We start from the raw sequence: 22,429 nt of genomic DNA, 5'->3' as shown, positions 1-22,429 counted from the left end.
TGGGTCTTTGCTGATTTTTGTCATAAATTGTAACTCATAGCAATACAAAAAAAGGTCCGCAATAAGTGGTGCACAGTTAGTCCCCATTGGAATTCCGATAACCTGACAATATACGGAATCTCCAAAGCGAACAAAAATGTTATCTAGTAAAAATTCAAGGGCATATATAGTATCAAAGCATGTCCAATTGACATAGTTTTTTGTTTATTGCTACTAAAAAATGACCTAAAAGAGTTTGAACATATATATTCACATTCTGACTTTTTAAATGCCCATTTAATTAGGTGTGTGAATTTTTTCTTAATGAGAATGTGAGGCAATGTTTATATATCTCAACTTGTTTGATTCGCTCGTGTATGTAACAACGTATTTGATTTCAACGAAAGAAATCTCTGTATGACTGAAAAATTATTACACCAGGGTTTTCGATATCACAAACTAGTCAAAACATTTACTAAAATTTTTTTGTGCATTTGAATAAATAATGAAATGTAGACTGGAAATTTACAAACAAAACATAGCAATGTAATTATGCGTGTACCAAAGCTGGTACTAACTACTGTGCAAATTGAACCCTAATGGACTGAAGATCAATCAGCAGCAGCCCCATTTCCCACAAAATAGGGTTAACATTTTACTGCCATTGATAAAACTTATAAACAAAATGTTTGTGCTATAATTACAAAATACCCATAACATTATTAAGGATGTTTTCCATTCAGGAAGAAGAAAGATTAAAATAAAGATGAACGGATAATATAATGAACAAATACACATCAAAACAATATAAAATAAGGAGATGTGGCATTATTGCCAATGAGATAATGAGTCCCAAATGAAGCGGATTTTGGTCACATTAAGGCTTTCAACAATGCGTCAAACCTAAATCAACATTTAAAATATACAAGCTGGTTAACAGCAGTCGTGGAACAAACGAGAATTTTCTTTTGTCGTTTTATTAAGTTACACCTTGTATTTTCGAAATCCAGGACTTTTGATCTTCTGAATCTTATTTGAACTCATGTATGCATTTTAAAGCTTGAAATATTGTTTTGAATTGGCACTTAATTTTAGGGGCCAGTTGAAGACCGCCTCCGGGTGCGGGATTTTCTCGCTGCGTTGAAGACTAATTGGTGGCCTTGGTCTGTTTTCTGCTCTTTGGTCGGGTTGTTGTCTGTTTGAAACAGTCCCCGTTTCCATTATCTATTCTACTTGTTGAAAACACTGTGTTGACATCAAGACATTTAAATGCTTTTTGTGTCTGATGACTGCTATCTCATTGACGCATGACCCACTTTTCTTTTTAATCAGATAAAATCTTGATCCAAAATTCCTGGGCTTGAAAAAGCAACGACCATCACACATTCCACTTATATAAATACAATTGGTATCAAACTTTAAATGTACACAGTTCTTGCAAATGAGAACAAAAAGTACGTACTTATCAACATGCTTAATAGTTCCCAAGTTAGAATCTTTAGCATCACATTTAAAATATGCGACTGATGTCTTGAACCATCTGCTTTCAACAGCAGCTGATAATGTCTCCATAAAGATTTCTTCAATCTACTTATCACGCAGCCTTTCAAATCATCCTTTATCAAAACAAATTCAGAAAAAATTTTTGCAAACAATTACAAATTTTAGAGTGTTTATATATCTGTGGCCATGTTTTGTGATTTTGGAATAAATTTTAGAAGAATATATCAAGACTAAACAACCGAATTATAATTTATACTGCATCATACAAATCATCACTATACAACATATCAAATATACAAGCGGATTCAGAGTAGCTGTGTCCAAGAGTTAAGACAAGGATTCCTCTTTAGTCGTTTTTAGCTATAACGTGTGTATGCCCTTTTGTGTTGGTGACAAACCTAAATAGTATCTAACAGCAGATACTTGATACGTAATAATGAACACACGTCATACAGATTGTCACGGCTCCGAATTTGGAATCTTAACATGTTGAACGTCACATTTTAAAAAGGTACTACTGATTGTTTCCGTAAAACATTTGTAAACAGAGTCCATAACCCATCTGCCTCCAACAACTGATAATGTCTCTATGGGTATTTCTTCAATTTATACGAATATAAGATTTTCAAAAAAACAATCAGATCAATTCGAGGGAACACGTTTACATTTATAATATATCCAACGACATATGATTCTGAAATGATCTTCAGCAGAAATGATCAAGACCAAAAGTTGGGCAGTCAAATAAATAGAATGATTTAAGATTTAAAACAAAAAAAGGTCCCGAACAAAGCAACAAAGATCAACTATGCATGGGAAAGGGGGTCAATTTTAGTTTAGTACATTAAAGTCTTTATCAACTGGAGATTTACAAACAAAGTATACCAATTTAATGATGTCAGTACAAAAGCGCTAGCTGCTGAACAGTGAACAGATAGTACACTCATGAACTGAACGTCAGTGAGTAACAGACTCTTTTTTTTCAAAAAGTAGAGTCAATATCTGATACTGCTTTTAAAATACAATAAAAACTAAAAACAACATTTCTATCCTACTCTCAACTAACTATGCCCAGCCAAAGGTTTTTATCCAGGAAGAAAAAAAGTTTAAAAAAAAAGATATGGACATATAATTTGATGAAACATTTATTTGATGTTTGTTGCAAACTTGGACAGTCTCTTTTGGATTTATACCAACTAGAGCATCTTAGATCTCGACATAGGGTTTACGCAGATAACTGCTGAAAACTCTAGATATATATTTTTTTCTATTTGTGTCACTGCGTGTGTTGTTGTCTCGATCATTGAGATCTAATACCAGCTGTGTTTATTAACAGTTTGATTCCAATAATCTTAATATATGAATGGAACTATTTTTGTCCTTGAATGATTTTCCTCTCTCAATTTTTTCATATGATTTAAGATAAAAAAAAAAGAGGTCAACATAGCAGTTTCAAAAATGTCAGTTGTAAATAAATTAAGTAGACTATAAAGATCTGTTATCAAGACCGAATCCCTTGAAAGTCAAAACATTTGATATATAACCGAAGACAACGAATAAGAAATAATCCTTGTCATATTTTGTTTGATTTTTAATAAGCAATGATTTGATTGGCCGATTTCAGTATCGAGGAAGCAAAATTCCAAAAGATTTTGCCAAATTCAGCTAAGGTAATCTATTCCTGGGGTAAACAATTATTTTATTTAATTCAGGCAGGGGAAAAAGTTTAAAAAATCAAGTATGCATCATAACAAAACAACATTTAAGGTTGTTTAGAAGAGTTGTGTTTAAGAAATATGACAAGGATTATTTCTTATTCGTTGTCTTCGGTTATATATCAAGTGTTATGACTTTCAAGGGATTCGGTCTTGATAACAGATCTTAATAGTCTACTTAATTTATTCACAACTGACATTTTTGAAACTGCTATGTTGACCTCTTTTTTTTTCTTTTTTTTTTTTTTTCTTTTTTGCCTTTTCACTTTTTCTGTCTCTTGGTCGCAGGTTCCTTGACATATACACAACAGTTCCTTTAAATCATATGGAAAAATCGAGAGAGGAATATCACAAAGGACAAAACTAGTTCCATTCATATATGAAGATTATTGGAATCAAACTGTTAATAAACACAGCTGGTATTTGGAAATAAGACCAACACGTACGTACGAATGAACATACTTTATACAAATTCATAACAAAGTTTATAGCACTTTTATTTTTGATTTCCATCTACAAGTCACAACGAGGCGTTTTACACGGAGCTTTAATGTTCGCTTCAATACAGAATGCAAGTTTGAGACGGCCTCTAGCAACAGAGTAACCATAATTCTTTCATAGATGTCACCCACGCTACATTTATATATCTAAGAACACGGCAGAAGGTTAAAATCAACAAACTATATATTTTATCTGGCAAAGATATCTTCATCGCTATAAATTGCCCGACAAACTCACGAAACATACAGAAACAATACAAGCATTTCGACAACCACACAGAATATCAACGACTAGTGTGGTAGTTTTTCATTCAGGGAGATGTTGAAAATCAAGATGGAAATATAATATCATAAACAAGTATACATCATAACAAAACAATATTTAAAAAAATTATAAGAGCTGGTTCAGAAGACTTGTTCCGTTAGTTTTTTGTCTTTAGTTATATCATGTGTATTGACATTAAGGGGATTTGGTCTTAATGAGAAATCATCAAAGTCTCTATATAATTTATTCAAAACTGGTGTATTTTTTGCATGACATACTGTTAAAAAACTTGTTCAAACTGCTTATTTGACTTCAAATTTCTTTTTCTTTTTCACTTTTTCTGTCTCTACGTCGCTGTTTGCTTGACGTATACCCCACATTTCCTTTAAATCACATCAAAATTAATTCAACATTGAGAGAAAAAAATCAAAAAGGACAAAACTAGTTCTATTCATGAGGGGCGGAAGGAAATTTTTCGGGACGTCGAGATTAGGCCTTTATTCTTGCGGGAATTTGGGATTGCGTCTTTCTTTTCGCGGGAATTCGGGATTTACCCTTACCGGGACTCGGGGGATTAATGATTAATTTCTCGGGATCCAGGATAGAATGCTTTATTTTTTTTTCGGGAATTCGGGATGACACCTCCTCTTATCGCCCCTCATTCATATCTGACGACTCACGAAATCAAACAGTTCATAAACACATCTGGTATTAGGGATGAGACCAACAAGTACGTATCATGAACATACTTTATACAAATTCACAGTTCCCTATTTAAAAACTTCAACGCCATACTGGGAAAGTAGCGGTTACCTGCTGCAGCACGATTGAGGAAACTTGTAATGACCTGTGTCTATCAAGTTTTATAAATAACCGTGTCTATCCAGGGAAAATAAAAAAAGTTGAAAATCAAGACATATTGTCGAGGCACTTATTGAAAATGCTTTTGGACCTTCTAGATATTTATTTATTTTTTTTTTTTTAGTTTTTTTTTTGTCACTTGGTTGCTGTTTTTTTTTTGTATACCCCACATTTTCTATAAAACATTTAAAAGATTAATTCAAAAGGGTCAGAGTCTCAAATTGAAATTACATGAAGATGAAGAATGTTTGTTTTATATTGACACAAGATAAAGAACAGCAGGAAATGATTTAACTTTGATATACAGCTCTTTTCAATATTTATTTTGTATAATAGAAAAATACATATTAAAGGTGAAGTTACAAAATAATAAAGATAGTGGAAACTAGAAGTTGACTTAAATACTTGGAGTAAATTTTGCTAGAAAAATGAATAAGTTCCAAAGTCTGTATACATGAGAAAAAAATCCTAAAAACAATCCATAATAGCAGTTGCACAACTTCAATTTTAATGCAATCTTTCTGTGGAGTTTCAGAGATCTGGGTTGAAAACTGTGGAGGTTGATCATACTAGACTTTCAAATCACTATTTATAAAAAAAAATCGTTACAATTTTATTTATCTAGTTTGCAAATTATTAAAATGAATATCATATCGCAATCCAGGACATGTAATTCTGGAATAACCTTCACCCGAAATGCTCAGGACCAAAGGTTTTGACAGCCAACAAATTAAAATGTGTGAATGTATTGACAAAAAAAGGGTCTTAACAAAGCAGTTAAGTGTCAACTATGGCTGAGGGATTTCAACCTTATAGTTTTATGACATAACATTATTTACCAAACTGGACATTTTGAAACAAAATATATGAATGAATGCATGCAAGTAATGGCTTCTGATCGTAAAACTGAAAGCAAGTCTACCAGTAGCGGTCCCATATCCGCCAAAACAGCGTTAACATTTCACTGAATAAAAAAAATCGTAAAGTATTCCGCAGAACCCTGTGTATCGCTTTCAATTACTGCTGTCAGAGTAAAAGTGTAATATTGATTGTCAAAAAACATTCATTAATTAAATAAAGAAATTAAATTAGATCCTATTTCAACAGATGCTATTTTTCTCATCTTGAAGAATCTTCTGTCCAAGTTTTATAACATATCATGAAAGATTGTTATTGAGGTCTAAAAAATGTTGTTGGACGGAAGATCTCACAAAGTTAATGCAGAATGCAGCATAGTCATTATAAAAGTAATAATAATATAGCCCCCCACTCCCAGAACAGGGTTATAACTACATTTCTAAATAGCAAAACACAGACGACTAAACTATTGTGCATATCTTTGTACCCCTTTTTAGTACTTGTTTCTCTTTTGGGTGTACTCTCCAAAATGACAATGATAATGTTTATTTACGGCACAGTGTATACCGGAACACAATAGCCAGTGTGTCTGTACAATTACGATATGATCAGCCATATATATGGAAAATTTAAAAAACTTTTGAAATAAATGGAGATAAAATTTTAAAAACTTATTTTCTTAAAGCATGTATATTTTGAATTAAATTCAGTTAATGATTTAAGATACGGATATAAAAACATTAAGGATATGTTCAATTCGTCGTGATGAAGGATGAGACTACTATTACAAAATAGAAGCGTGAAAGTAGTCTCACATAAAAGAAATATAATCTTCATAAAACAGCTTCTTGAATAGAAAAATGAGAAAGGCCACACTAATGTGATTTTAAGTAAAATTTGCAGTTGTATCAGTAACTATAGACCTCACTATAGACATTCAAGGGAGACTTATTAATCTAATTTACTTTATGTAGAAATATTCTCTATATTCAGAAATCACTAAGTACAAAAGCTTAATATTGTCTTTTCAATCATCGCTTTTTCTTGCATTAGCTATTGTCTGCAGAAGGCTCACAAAATAGATTCCTATCAATTATGATTCTTTGACTCCTGCCCAGTTAGGAAACTTTTGTTATTTTTCGAAATTTGATGGATCTCGACATCTGGTTCTTCCTTACCTGGTTTTGATTATGCAACAAAAACTGTCTCGCCTTTTGGTGTAATAGTGTAATGTTGATTGCCAAAAAAACTTAGTCCATTTATCCGTAAATAACATATATTTTCAAAATCTAATTCTGGATACTGTCTTTTAATCACAACAGAGCATTCGTCCATGTTTCATAACATTCCATGAAGGTTTTACAGTTCTTGATGTATAAAAGAAACTTTCACCACAGACTGGACCTAAATTTTTACAACGCCAACGTCAAAATGTATGATAGCAATATTTCGATTCTGCAGACTCAACAATATAAGAAAAACAACTATTTTATACTCAACGATGACGTTTTTTTTATTCAAACAGAAATAAGTTGAAAACCAAATGTCTTGAACGGATAATATAGTGAAAAAGTATACATCATCATTACCAAACAACATATCAAATATAAAAGCTGATTATAAGTTTTTTTCCATGAAGTATACCTACACAGCTACTTCTGCATAGGTACTAGTTCTGTACCAAAAATCTGTAGTACTGGAAATCTACTTTTAATATTCAGTACTATTTTGTTACTTTAAAATTATTGTATTATTTAGGTACCTGTATTTTACAGTACTTGTTTTGTACTTGAAATTTAAGTACTACAGATTTTTGGTTACACCGTTACATTTTCAGCTTTTTGAAAGTTTGTCTATTTCAAATCTCTTAAAGTTATGATTTTCAAACATGGAATGTTGTGATCACTGTTGGTATTATATCTGTACCAAAATTTTTAGTACAAATCAAGTACTGTAAAATACAGGTACCTAAATATTACAATAATTTTAAAGTAAAGAAATAGTACTAAATATTAAAAGTAAATTTATAGTACACAGAGTTTTAGTACAGAAATAGTACCTATGCAAAAGTAGCAGTGTATACCCCAGATTTCCATTAAATCATATAAAAAATTAATCCACAAATGGGTCAGAGTCTCAAGTTGCAATTCCATGAAGGCGAGGAATTTTCCATTAATATCGAATAAGATGAAGAACAGCAGGAAGATTGTTGTAACTTTGAAATACAGTTGTTTTCAATATTTATTGTGTATAATAGAAAAAAATACATATAAAATGTGGAGTTACACAATAATAACGGTAGTAGGAACTAGCAATTGACTTATATACCTGGAGTAAATTATGCTTATAAATGACTAGGTCCCAAAGTCAGGAAAAATTACAAATATTTCTCTAACAATTCCGTCATAGCAGGTACCAACTTCAACATATGTGCAATCGTCCTGTGGAGTTTCAGGGATCTGGATTGAAAACTGTAGGAGGAGTTGATTATACTATACTTTCAAATCACTGTTCATACAAGCAAATTTAGTATAATTTTAATAATCTAGTTTGCAAAAGAGGGACGAAAGATACCAGAGGGACAGTCAAACTCATAGATCGAAAACAAACTGACAACGCCATGGCCAAAAATAAAAAGACAAACAGACAAATAATAGTACAGATGACACAAGATAGAAAACTAAAGACTAAGCAACACGAACCCCACCAAAAACTGGGGGTGATCTCAGGTGCTCCGGAAGGGTAAGCAGATCCTGCTCCACATACTGCACCCGTCGTGTTGCTTATGTTATTACAAATCCGGTAAATAGTCTAATTCGGTAGGTCATATTCGTGAAAAGGGAATGGTATTGTAGTTACGACATAAGTAACATATCTGATATCATCTGTGTAACGGTTATTCCATAACGGTCAACCAACTCGTGATGGCGTCCGTAAAATTTACGAAGGGATGATTTCAACTTGCAAATTATAAAAAGGAATATTATATCGCGGTCCTGGACATGTGATTCTGAACTAACCTTCACCCAAAGTACTAAGGACCAAAGGTTCTGACAGCCAAAAAATTAAACTGTGAGAGAGTATTGAAACAAAAATTGTCTAAACAGAGCAATAAAGTGTCAACTATGCCTGTAGGATTTTCAACCTTATAGTTTTATTAGATGAATTATTTATCAAAACATTTTTCATAAAAAAGAATGGCTGACGTAGATACAAGTATCTTGTATTAAGGATTGATACATCCTTTTTTGTAAAATAATCACTCTGATTCAAACAACAAATTTTCTGAAACCGACATGATCAAGATGCTTGATTTCTTATATTTGTTACGTTTGGAGGACGTGTTTTTCAACAAACAATCGGCATTCCCATGGAAACAAACTGTGCCCTCGATCTTCTTGTCGACTTGTTCCTTTTTTCATATGAGGCTGACTTCATACAGGAACTTCTTAGGAAGAAAGAAAAGAAGTTAGCAGTCTCATTTAACTTCACTTTCCGCTATGTAGATAATGTTTTCTCATTAAATAATTCAAAATTTGGTAAAACAAAACAGATGACTCGTCGTGACTGTCTATTTTCTTTGCACCTTGTAAAAATAAAATCCTCTACTAGGCAACAAATGAAAAAATCTGGAGCCGCAGACATTACATCAAAGACTTACATAACGGTCATTCAGAATACAACCCGTTATGTTGACGTTGTGGTCGTCATGACCTTCCTGTAAAAATGTAACATGTAAGTTCGTCGATGAAGACCTTACTTTAGCTGCCAAGAAGAAAAACAGCAATACAAACGTTGTTACTTTGAATTAAGGATATTTCTAGGCATGTTATCGATTATTGTTTCATATACACTCATGTAATATCTTTTCTTTTCCAGTGCAGTATTTGCATTGAAGATTCCTTTATTCATACGAGGCTGACTTCATACATGACCTTCTTATGAAGAAAGAAAAGAAGTAAGCAGTCTCATTTAACTTTACTTTCCGCTATGTAGATAATGTTCTCTCATTAAATATTCAAAAGTTGGTAAAAAACAGATGACTCCTCGTGACTGTCTATTTTCTTTGCACCTTGTAAAAATAAAATCCTCTACTAGGCAACGAATGATAAATCTGGAGCCGCAGACATTACATCAAAGACTTACATATCGGTCATTCAGAATACAACCCGTTATGTTGACGTTGTGGTCGTCATGACCTTCTTGTAAAAATGTAACATGTAAGTTCGTCGATGAAGACCTTACTTTAGCTGCCAAGAAGAAAAACAGCAATACAAACGTTGTTACTTTGAATTAAGGATATTTCTAGGCATGTTATCGACTATTGTTTCATATACACTCATTTAATATCTTTTCTTTTCCAGTGCAGTATTTGCATTGAAGATTCCTTTATTCATACGAGGCTGACTTCATACATGAACTTCTTATGAAGAAAGAAAAGAAGTAAGCAGTATCCTTTAACTTTACTTTCCGATATATAGATGATGTTCTCTCATGAAATAATTCAAAATTTGGTGACTATGTTGAATATATTTATCCCATCAAACTTGGGATAAAGGATACGACAGATACAGTTAAGTCTGCCTCATATCTTGACTTCCATCTAGAAATTATCAATGAGGGTCGTTGAAAACAAAGCTTTGCGACAAAAGGGATGATTACGGCTTCCCAATTGTGAACTTTCCATTTCTATGTAGCAACATTCCAGCAGCGCCTGCATACAGAGTAAATATATCCCAGTTGATACGATATTCCAGGGCTTGTGTTTCCTACCATGATTTCCTTGATAGAGGGTTTCTACTCACAAGGAAGCTATTAAACCAAGAGTTACAAGTGGTGAACTTGAAATCATTCATTCGTAAGTTTTATGGACGCCATCACGAGTGGGTTGACCGTTATGGATAACCGTTTCACAGATGATAACGGATATGTTCCTAATGTCGTAACTACAATCTCGTCTCCTTTTCCGGACGGTGACCTACCGAATTAGACTTACTATCGGGTTTGTACTAACATGAGCAACACGACGTGTGCATCATGTGGAGCAGGATCTGCATACCCTTCCGGAGCACCTGAGATCACACCCAGTTTCTGGTGGGGTTCGTATTTCTCAGTCTTTAGTTTTCTATTTTGTGTTGTGTGTACTATTGTTTGTCTGTTGGACTTTTCTTTTTTTAGCTATGGCGTTGTCAGTTTTATTTTCAACTTATGAGTTGAATGTCCCTCTGGTATTTTTCGCCTCTTTTATCAAACTGGAAATATTGAGGCAATATATATCAATTAAATCATGCCAGTAATGACTCCTGGTCGTGTAACTGAAAGCAAGTCCACCAGTAGCGGTTCCATATCCGCGAAAACGGTGTTGACATTTTACTGAATAAAAAAAATAGTAAAGTATTCTCGCTTCCAATTACTGCTGTCAGAGTAAAAGTGTAATGTTGACTGTAAAAAAAAAAGCCAATTTATTAATAGAATAAGGAAATCAAATTAGATCCTTGTTTATAGGTGCTATTTATCTTATCTTGAAGATATTTCGGTCCAAGTTTTATAACATTCCATTTAAGGTTCTCATTGATGTCTAAAAAAGGTTGTCAGAAGGAAGACCTGGCAAAGTCAATACAGAATGCAACATAGCCATTTTAGAAATAATAATATTATAGCCCCACTCGAGAAAAGGGGTACATCTACATTTTCAAAAAGTAAAACACAGACTACTCAACTATTGTGCCTTTATTTTTGTACGCCTTTCGTACTGGTTTTTTTTGGAGGTATTCTCCGAGTGGACAATGAGGTGAATGATAATGTTATATACAAGACGGTATCGGTGTACCGGAACACAATAGCCAGTGTGTCTGTACATTTAGGAGATGATCAGCCCTATATATGTGTTTCATAAAATACCAGATTTATAAAGACAGGTAACAAACTACCATTAAGTTAGCAAAATTTCAAAAACTATTTCAATACTTGGGCAGAAAAATTTGAAAACTGGTTTTTTAAAGCATGTTTATCTTAAATTAAATTTTCAATAATGATCAAAGATAAAGATATAAAACCATTAAGGATACGTTTAATCCATCATGACAAAGGCTGAGACTACTTTTAAAAAATAGCTCACATAAAAGGCACATAACTCTACATAAAATTATCGATATGAAAGACAACACTCTAATTACCGCAAAGTAATTGTTTATTCGGCAACAGGTTTCAACAACCAGGACAAGTATACATGTGAAATTATCCAGTAAAGCTACCAAAAAAGGCGGGTTATGCGGTTAGCCGAAAGTCATCTTACAACTTTTTACAATGGTTGTTATGACGACGTTATCGTTATAAATAGAAAGTGAAAGTGAAAATTAGATAAAAATGAGACATGACAAAAATCTCTGTTTTGTTGATCTTGTATTACTGATCATTTAGTCTGTTTAGTTTATCTCTATCTTCTTTAGTTTATGCTCAAAACACAAAAGAGCACCATATTAAATTAAAAGCTGATTCAGAGTTATGTCCATGAAGTATGACAAGAATGCCATTTTAGTTCATTAATTAAGGCAAATTACACTGAATTAAAAAGCCTTGATATAACATAATTACACATTATGAACTTAATGTACAAGCTATCGATGATCCAGTTTTGGAGAAGCATTTGGTTTAAAGCCTTTTTATATTTTTACATTTACAGTGCATTTATTCTTGAGATAACTTCTCTTATGGTGATTTTTTGTTTTCTAGTTTGCATCCAGAGAGTTGTCTTAATGCTTTTAATGTTTATATATTTTACAGAGATTTTGTGTGGTAGTTTATGGCAGTAATTGTTAGAATTCATGGCCAGATGTAATTTATAATTTGTTGAGTTTGCCCCTCTGATTGGTTTTTCCAGGCCCTGATGAAGCATGATCAACATATCAAATTGATATCAGGGGCTGTCTTGCACTTGCAGTGAGGTGAGAATTGTGAATCAACAATAAATGCACTATCCCTTTGCTATGTATTTTGCATATGCCTCTGGATATTTATGCCCCACATAGGGGCATTATGTTTTTCTGTCTGTGCGTCTGTTCGTTTGTTCCTTCATCCTTCTGTCCCGCTTCAGGTTAAAGTTTTTGGTCAATGTAGTTTTTGATGAAGTTGAAGTCCAATCAACTTGAAACACATGTTCCCTATGATATGAGAGTGTGAGTGGGGCATCCGTGTACTATGGACACATTCTTGTTTGTGTCATGAATTGACACAGTATATCCTTTCTTTTCTCTTTCACAGTGACAGGATAGTATGATCAAATGCATGACATCGTTAACATAATTACACATACAAAAGCAATGTAACCAGGAGTTATAGAGGACATGTATACATAAAATCAATCATTTGTATACATCTTTCGGCTGTTTTCTGTCCTTTGTTCGAGTTGTCTCTTTGAGACAGTCCCCATTTCCATTCTCAATTTTATATAGGCAGACAGAAAAACTGACAAATACAGGAATTTACAAGGCTCCTTCTATGTGCTATAGCAGAGAACAACCAATTTCCCACCATGAGAAAATTTGGTAACTGACAAACAAGATCATTAGGAAAATGTGTTAAAGATCATCACAACCTCTATTTAGCATTCTTTTCTATAAAAAAAAATCACCAGGAAATTATTTTAAGTTTCTGAATATATCAGTTGTCTTCCTTTACAACAGATAAATGTGGAAATTAATGTTGTTATGTCAGATCTAGAATTCTGCCAAAAGATACCGCTTTTTATATTGTTCAAAATCAAAAACCAAAATTAATAAACTGTTATCACAGAGATATGTCTCGCCTTTTTTTTAATTTTGATAATGCAAATGTTGAAATTAAAATAGCAATACTTTAACATGTAAGTTATGCAAATATTCAAAGTCGATGAACCATGACTGAAGGTACATGGCTAAACAATCTCCATGGAATGAGATGTGCCAATGCTAATACAACTGCATACCAAATACCATTGACTTATTATAAGTCGTTCCCAAATCACAAACTAATACATGTAAACTATGAAAAGTTTCAAAGTCAATAGACCTTGACTGAGGGGGCGGGGCCAAATAATCTCCATTGACTTATTATAAGTCGTTCCCAAATCACAAACTTAATACATGTAAACTATGAAAAGTTTCAAAGTCAATAGACCTTGACTGAGGAGGCGGGGCCAAATAATCTCCATGGTAATGAGATGTGCCAATGCTAATACAACTGCATACCAAATATCATTGACCTACCACTAGTGGTTCACCATGAACTAGACCTAATCACAAACTAATACATTGTTGATGCCGCCGCCTTCGCTGACGCCAGAAACAGCATACCTATGTCTCGATTTTTACTCCATCAAGGCGAGACAAAAATGTTAACATTTCTGTCTACACATTACCATATGTGATTCTTCATAGATGCAATCTGGGCCTAATCTTCACTTTAAATCTGTCCTCTCTACTGTCCAACTCAAGTAAATCTTATAACCATAACACTTTTGTGACAATTCTTATTGACAAAAGGGATGGAAACTTACACTGGAAATATTCAGACTTTCTATCAAATTTCAAATAAGAGAGAAATAAAAACTCATTAAGATCATTTTTCTAGAATAGCATAAAAATAATATGGACAAATAAAACTACGATATTGTAATTTGTAATCAGAAATATACATACAAAATAAATTACTATATACATAAATAATACATATTATCTTAATATACTATAGAACATAAAGGAATGAAAATATGTTTATATGAAAAAAATAAAATGCATGAAAGAATAAAAAATATCAACTGTTCTTCTTTTCAAATCAATCATTTCAAACCAAAAAAATACATATTATTGTATTAAAATCAATATTTCCAACCTTTATTAAATCATGATCTTAGAACAAAAATTTAAGCTTAACATATAATCGACATGATGTTTTTTATTTGGAAGATTAAATCAAATCATATTTAAATGTCACTTGACATCCACCAGTTTAATTCCAACAAAATCTATTTATTTATCATAAACCGTCTAAAATGATTCTAAAACTATGTTTCTTGTACTGGTCCTTGAATCCCAAACTGAGCCCCTGTTTACAGATAGTTTAAGGAGAAATATTTTCTTCTTCTAAACAAAATAAAAATGCAAGAAAAAAATAATTTGTTAGCTATTTCTTTCTCAGGTGTTTATAAAAAAGATTTTCTTACAGGGTTTACACAATTAAAACAGTCTTAGTTCACAAGAAATAAGTATGTGAGAGGTGCAGTTTTACCTTTTGTCATATATTTCAGGTTTGAAGTTTGCCATAAAAAGGATATGACAGTCAAAAATACAGCAACTGGTATAGAAACAGGATTATCAAACATGATTTGTGAAATCTTTCAATTTCCAAAGTGTGTTAGACTAGACAGATTCTACTATATATAAAACACTCTACCAAAAAAACCTGTTGATTATAAAATATATCCACTCAAGATCCCATTTAAAATGCTAGGTTTATTAAGATATTTTTCAAGATTTGAAAATTTAATCATGAACAGTGGACAAATATTATAATTCATGGGGTAAAGTGTTAGAATCAGTGACTATTGATTTATCAAAAACTCTCAGTATAATATTCCATATAAGTTTGGAGTCAAATCACATGCTGCAAATAAATGCATGGTTTAAAAGGTCTTATCAAACTATTCAGGACCATTTAAAATGCATGATGAATTACAAAATATAAAAAAGAAATGATATCTTTTAGCCCTAGGATAGACTCAAAAGGACAGACGATATGTAACTTAGTTGGTCAAAATTACACAAAACCACCTACCAAAGATCACCAACATAAAACCAAGATAAATGTGGATAGTGTCCACATGTGGACACAGATGATGCCCCCGCTTGCATATCATATAGTTACAAAGGAACATAACTAAAGAACGGTAAAAGTGACGCTCCCAAAATTTGAACTTGATCTGAGTTTTGTGGTAATAAGCACTGTGTGTATGTCTCATAACATTTTGTTGAGGCTAACTTAAGTAGAGAACAGAAACTAAAAATTCAGCAATTTTTATGTTTATAAAGGGACATAACTCAAGAATGGTAAAAGTGTCGCCACCAAATTTCATACATAATCTGTATTATGTAGTAATAAGCATTGTATGTAAGTCTCATAACATTTGGTTGAGTCAAACTAAAGTTAGAAAACAGAAACAAAAAATTTGTACTTGATTTTAATTTTGTGGTAATGAATATTGTGTATAGGTTTCATAATATTTGGTTTGGGCAAACTTAAGTTACAGAATGGAAACTAAAAATTTTGCAATCTTTCGATTTATAAAGGAGCATAACTCAATAATGGTTAAAGTGACACTACCCAAATTCAACTTGATCTGTGTTTTATCAGTGGAAGTCAAAATTAAACATTGCATTGTATAAAGCATTGATTGTAGTTGATTCAACTATAATCATGGACAAAGGAAGATAACTCCAATTTTAAAAATGACTTGATATTTAGAAGAAAATAAAAATTTTACAATTTTTCCATTTATAAAGGAGCATAACTCTAGAACGGTTACAGTGACGCCACCAAAATTCAAATTTGATCTGTGTTTTGTGGTAATAAGCATTATGTAAAAGTTTCATAACATTTGGTTGAGGCAAACTTAAGTTAGAGAACAAAAACTAAAAATTTTGCAATTTTTCCATTTATAAAGGGGCATAACTCTAGAACAGTTACATTGACAACACCAAAATTCAAACTTGATCTGTGTTGTGTGGTAATAAACATTGTGTATAAGTTTCATAACATTTGGTTGAGGCAAACTCAAGTTAGAGAACGGAAACCAATTTTGGGACGTACGTACGTACGTACAGACGGACAAGGGTAAAACTTAATGCCCTCACCACTACGGCGGGGGCATAAAAATGACTGGTTAAAGTTGTGAACTTCAAAAGGTTACTGTATGTCCTTAAACAGTGAGAAACAACCAATACTGGGAATAATATGGGACAATCTGTTCTCATTCATGACTTATTACAAAATTAACATAATCTTATTTCTTACTACTGGGCCAACATGTGTAGATATTATTAAACAGTTGATAAATTAGCTATACATCTCATTGGAAGATGCATTTGTTAAAACTTTGCTTTGATTGACTAAAAAAAAAAATCACAATAAATAGCTATGCATTGAAAATTTCATGCGAAATCTAACAACTATCCCAATTACACCAATTTATATTGGGAGAGATACTGAAAAAAGATTTATTAAAGTGAAAAATATTTAACAAAGCCCTTGAAGAAGCATGTCAAATATAACAGTAAAATGATTAACTGGCATGGGTTATTTTAACTATTTTAAACACCAAATAAAGATGTCTATCTTTGATTTTGCTGTCTTAAACAATGGCTAACTTTTAAAATGTTCTTTAAAAACTGTCTGTAAAATGCAATCCAGAATATCACAGATTTCCATCTCAACTGTCAAGGCTAAAAGTAGATTTACAATTTCCACAGTTTAGGAACCAGTCTATCAAGATGTCGCTGTTGCATATACTTTTGTAAATTTTGTATTCTGTGCTGTATTTTTCTTCTTTAACTTGCCAGCCCACTGAGGATTATCTTTTGTCTGAAATAAAGAGATGTATATTTATTTCATGCTCCACTATTTTGGGTTTACAATTAAAGTATTTTCTTCTGCGTTATTTTGAAAACATATATTATGGATAGCTTGATATGTAGATTTTTAAGGTGATCACAGTTAAATAAATCATAACTCTTTGATTTACTGTGGATTCATTCAGGGTTGGCAAAGTATTACCCGCCCAGGAAAAAGCTGGGCAATACTCCCTGAAATGGGTAATACTGGGCAATACTCCCAGAAATGGGTAATACTGGGCAATACTCCCTGAAATGGGTAATACTGGGCAATAAGATTTTTTAAGCTTACTTCAACACAAAAGAGTAAAGACTTGTTGTAGTTTCATATTATTATAGCTAAATATATACATTTTATACAGATAACCATTGAGTCTCATTTCTAGAAGATTAAAAATTCAATTTCTTTCTCTTCTCCACTAATCCTATGAAGCCTAAAGTAGGCAGAATACAAGATTTGCATATTTTATGACACCTTGTATATTTCCAAGCATTGTTTCAATAATCCAAACTTTGAAAGAAATGCATTTTATTGCAGTGTTTAAGCGAATTGTAAATTTAAATTGCTTTGCATTCATATTGCTAAATAAACACCCTACAGGGTCATGTAATTAACACTTATAGATATGAAAAGGCTGATTATTGTTATAAAAACATATATCTGTGTTCTAATCTGAATAATGACTTATCAGTTAGTGATGTTCATATAAATTATGTAAAAGAAATTTGTAATTGTAAATCTTAATATTAGTTATATATATTTGAAGAAGAAAAAAATGTATTCTTTGCCCAATCTAGATAGAAGGGTGATTTAATAGATTTTTAGGAGAATTATTAAGAAAGGTTTTTTCCATTAATATGTGTCTAATGTGTCTTCATGTACACTTGTCTCAGAGTTGCTAGAATAATACTTTCTCAAATGTTTACACTTGTATTATAAGACTCTCAAACAAGTAGACTTATTTATAAATCAAAATATGCTTATAAATATGTTAAATGTATTGCATTTGGTTTTGATCACTGAATCCTCTTTAAAATACGGGCCAGTGTTTCAAATTACCCAGTATTGCCCAGTATTACCCAGTAAAACCCGGGTTTTCTCAGTATTTCCCACTGGGCTGGGCAATACTCATAAAACCCAGCAACTCTTTTCACAAAAAATCATACGATTAAAATTGATCGTAAGTTATACTGAAATGTGTATAACTTAAGAGTATTTTTACTCTTAAGTTTTTTTGTGAAAAGAGCTGCACGTTTTTGCCAACCCTGGATTCATCCATTTGCCTGGTTACCAATTTTCATTGATATAAGGAAAAATTGAATTTTCTTGAATACTGATTTCCTTTCTATTTGCAAAAGTGAGCATACAAGCCTAAAGAAAATTTATTTTACGTTGAACATTCAAATTTGTGATTCACCTGTACCAACAAAATCTAGGAGTTTTTTCATAGAAAAATTTTGCCATATCTACTTAAAGGTTGTAGGCATCTTGTAAGACTAACTCTTCCTGTGGGTCCTAGATGGTTAAAATAATATAGTTACTGAGTTCATTACAAAGTGCAAGTGTATTTTTACTCTTTAGATGTTGTACAAAAAGATAAAATGTTTAACATCTGTCAACCAATCAGATACCGACACATGTGTTAAATTAAATAATGTTTGTAGAACCAGTCTAACCAGAATGATTCCTTTTTTTTACTTTATTAGCCTATTTTGATGTAACAATTTCATAAGTGGGTTTCTAAAAATATTCATAAGAAACTCACAAGAGATATAGATCCAGGTTTGACTATATTTGGTTCATCATATGTTTCAAAGTCATGAGAAGGCAAATGAATTGCCAAACTTTTAGGACTTTTAGGTCTAGCCAGATCTCTTGACTGGGTCTTTTTTTCTCCATATTTACGTGTTGATAAATTCATCACCACCTGCTTCATAACTGACATTTCCTGAAAAAAAGAAAATAATTCATTATTGATCACTGTATAGAATTACTATGTATAGATGTTTCATATCCAGTGGAAAATATTTGAAATTTGTAAAAACAAACAGTTTACACAATGGGGTTAATAAATCAAAGTGCTTGTGAGCACACTGAAAGGTAAAGATTGCATTAATTTTTGCAGTGGATTTAAAAACAAAACAAAGCATTATATTTTAGCATTGGACGGAATACTATGAATTTGCTCACCATAATTATGGACAAAGAAAGCTAACTCAAAATCTAAATATAACCTAAACAATGACATCTTCAATATTATAAGATTCATGCACAATGCACAATTTATGTGACAAGTTTGGTTATATTCTCATCATTTTGTATAATGAATATTTGAATATATATTTCGTTGATAAATTTCTCAAAATGTTCATGCATAGGATGTATAGAATGCAGTTCTCAGTTTATCTCAGTAGTGATAACACCTGGAAAATTGATAACTATTAAGTCAGCTACATAAGGATTTCGATTGCATGAATGAAATGTTTACCCAAAAAAATCACTCTTGCTAGCATTGAGTGATTCACAGCGAAAGAGAATGATTCTTGGAGATCAAGAGTGAAATGATAACAATTCATTCAAATGTATACTATATATAACCTGTAGAATATTTAGAAATTTCAGAGTGAATCACCAAAAATTGGTAGCATTTACAGTGAAATTTTTTTTAAACTCATCTTGTGTGTACTGTATTGTATAATATAAGTTTGAAGCCTTCTTTGTGCTAGGCTAGCCAATTAAATCATTGGATACATGGCCAAAAGTTATCATATGCATATTCCTTATTCTTTATCAAGTTTGTTTTGTAAAGAGTTATCTCCCATTTGTTCAGTGTTTTTGTAAAAAAATAACGTCATAGTTCCCAAATTGCACCCATTTAGCAAAACTAGCAGTGGAAATCTTACAGGTTTGCTGAGAGACTTAACAGTTTGTTTGTTTATGATTTGACATTATGCATGTCTTTCAACATAGCTAAATATATTAAAATATACACAAAACATTCACAGTACATATCAACAGATGAAGCATTCACTGGAAAAAGTAAAATCTACAGAAACATCCACAAAATGTCAACTTTTAAAAATAAGCAATCAAACAAACATCAGTTATTCCATTTTTTTTCAGATGTGCATTTATGCAATTTGGGTTCTATCTTTACAGATAAATGGATTGTTTGGTGGTAGATTCAAACCCATTTCAAAATTAAATTGGTGGAACTAAATACTAAATAAGGATACATCTACAAAATTAAACTTTTATCTGCACCATAAATAAATGTAGGTGAAAAAAATGTCAAAATAGGTGCAATTTGGGTACCATCTGGTTATGTCCCATCTGATTAGGTTTTTGTAAAGGGTTATCTCCCATCTGTTTATAGTATTTTGTAAACAGTTATCTTGCATCTCTTCAGTTTTTTTAAAGAGTTATCCCCCCATCTGGTCTGTTTTTTGTAAAGATTAATCTCCCTTTGGTTTAATGTGAACTCATTATTATTGATGTGGTACTAATTCATTGATTTTATTGGTGTGGATCGGCCAGATGAGCCACACATTTAGATGTTAAATAAAATTTAAATTTCGTGTAGACTGGTGTGCAGAAATTGTTAAAATCATGACATCAACTATCCAGGAAAAAATTTGTTTTTCTCATTCAAAAGAAATTAGTACCTTCAGTAGTTAAAAATACAAATTTTGGATTTTTTTTTTTTAATATCATACAATCTTAAAACCCATCATGTATAAATTTCTCTGTCTCCAGTGAATAAATGTCAAAACACAGTTATTGCAGTGGACAAATCTATACAAATTTTACCTCTCTTTGGTTCAGTAATCTTTCTAAATCTAAAGACATTTGATTCTTTGTCCTAATCAAATCTTCCTTTTCTTTTGTAAACTTCCTGTAAATAAGTTCAAGAATTTTCTTAATTAAGTCGGCAAGCTTACATATTTTCTCACGTCATACCCAAATGTACAAAATGTGTTTCTTACTTCAGATTTTTCTGATACAAGACCAAAAGGCACTTGCATTTTTTTTTAGAAAGATGAGAAAAAATTAAGGCACTTAACAGGTTAATTACAGCAAGGTAAAAAACAGACTAATTGACTGAGAGTTAAAACCATTATTCACAATCTGTGAATTTGTTTTGTGGAATATTCTTGTTCTAATTTTCCCCAAAAATACTGTAAATGGATAAATATACACATGTATTATTTTTCTAACTTACTTCTTTGAGTGGGATGTTCATTTTTTTTTTTTATTCTAGATAAAATAAGGAAAATGTGGAATTTCATCATTAAATGAGACTAATTCTAGTCTTATTTTATGACTTTAACTTACACAGTAAATATTAACAAAACATACAACAAGAGGCTGTCAGAGTGACAGCAAACCGCATTTTCCTGCAGAGGTCGAACCCTGAACAGTTGAACAAGTATGGACACAACATTTAAGCTTAAAAAAGCTCTGAATTTGGATTGTGATTGAATATTTGACACAGCATAGGTTTGTGACACAAAATGAATGTGGTCAAAGAACTGAAAAATTTGAAATCAGAGATTTACCTATTATGGTCCAATATCCAAAATCTAATAACATTGTTATCATTAGCATATCAAAGAACCCCAAGAATTCAATTTTTGAATTGTTGATGAAATCGAACAAAAGTTTAATTTAGGACCATTTGGACCTCAATGGGGTATCATCTAATTAATAATGAAAATAAATACAGGTTTAGATTCAGCATTTCAAAGAACCCTTTATATATATTAAATTTATGTTGAAATCAAACACAGTATAATTTTGGACCCCGATTTGGATCAACTTGAAAACTGGGCCCAAAATCAGAAATCTAAATATATGTTTATTAAAGGACAAACTAAGCTTAGTTTTTGAAGGAGTTTGCTTCATCAAAAAAAATATATATAAAGCATTCAGAAAATAAGTTTATACAGAATAACAAACAAACCAACCACAAAATTCTTCAAACAATTTACAAAAGAAAAGAAGAAAAAAATCCAAAATGACATTTATCATTAATACAATATCTATAAAAAATCTATAAAACTTATCTGTAATTATCTTCAAAATGTCTAATAATGAACAGTAAA

General features: G+C 31.7%; 1 protein-coding gene and 1 long non-coding RNA gene across 2 annotated transcripts in view; one reads left to right on the top strand and one right to left on the bottom strand.

Annotated features, from left to right (window-relative positions):
• The window catches only part of LOC127715199 (uncharacterized), a 507,760-nt gene that overhangs the window by 342,860 nt on the left and 142,471 nt on the right, over positions 1-22,429 (top strand). The window lies entirely within an intron of this gene.
• Positions 14,321-22,429, bottom strand: part of LOC127715162 (progesterone-induced-blocking factor 1-like) — a 31,041-nt gene continuing 22,932 nt past the window's right edge. Inside the window, exons 13-15 of the mRNA XM_052221200.1 lie at positions 21,135-21,219; positions 19,090-19,272; positions 14,321-17,294 (exon numbers count right to left, since the gene is read on the bottom strand). Coding sequence (XP_052077160.1) covers positions 17,199-17,294; positions 19,090-19,272; positions 21,135-21,219 — 364 coding nt within the window. The 3' untranslated portion in view covers positions 14,321-17,198. The remainder of the gene's footprint in view (positions 17,295-19,089; positions 19,273-21,134; positions 21,220-22,429) is intronic.

The sequence above is a fragment of the Mytilus californianus genome, unplaced genomic scaffold, assembly GCF_021869535.1.
Source record: "Mytilus californianus isolate M0D057914Y unplaced genomic scaffold, xbMytCali1.0.p SCAF_9, whole genome shotgun sequence".
Taxonomy (NCBI): domain Eukaryota; kingdom Metazoa; phylum Mollusca; class Bivalvia; order Mytilida; family Mytilidae; genus Mytilus; species Mytilus californianus.
This window is presented reverse-complemented; position numbering and strand designations above follow the sequence as displayed.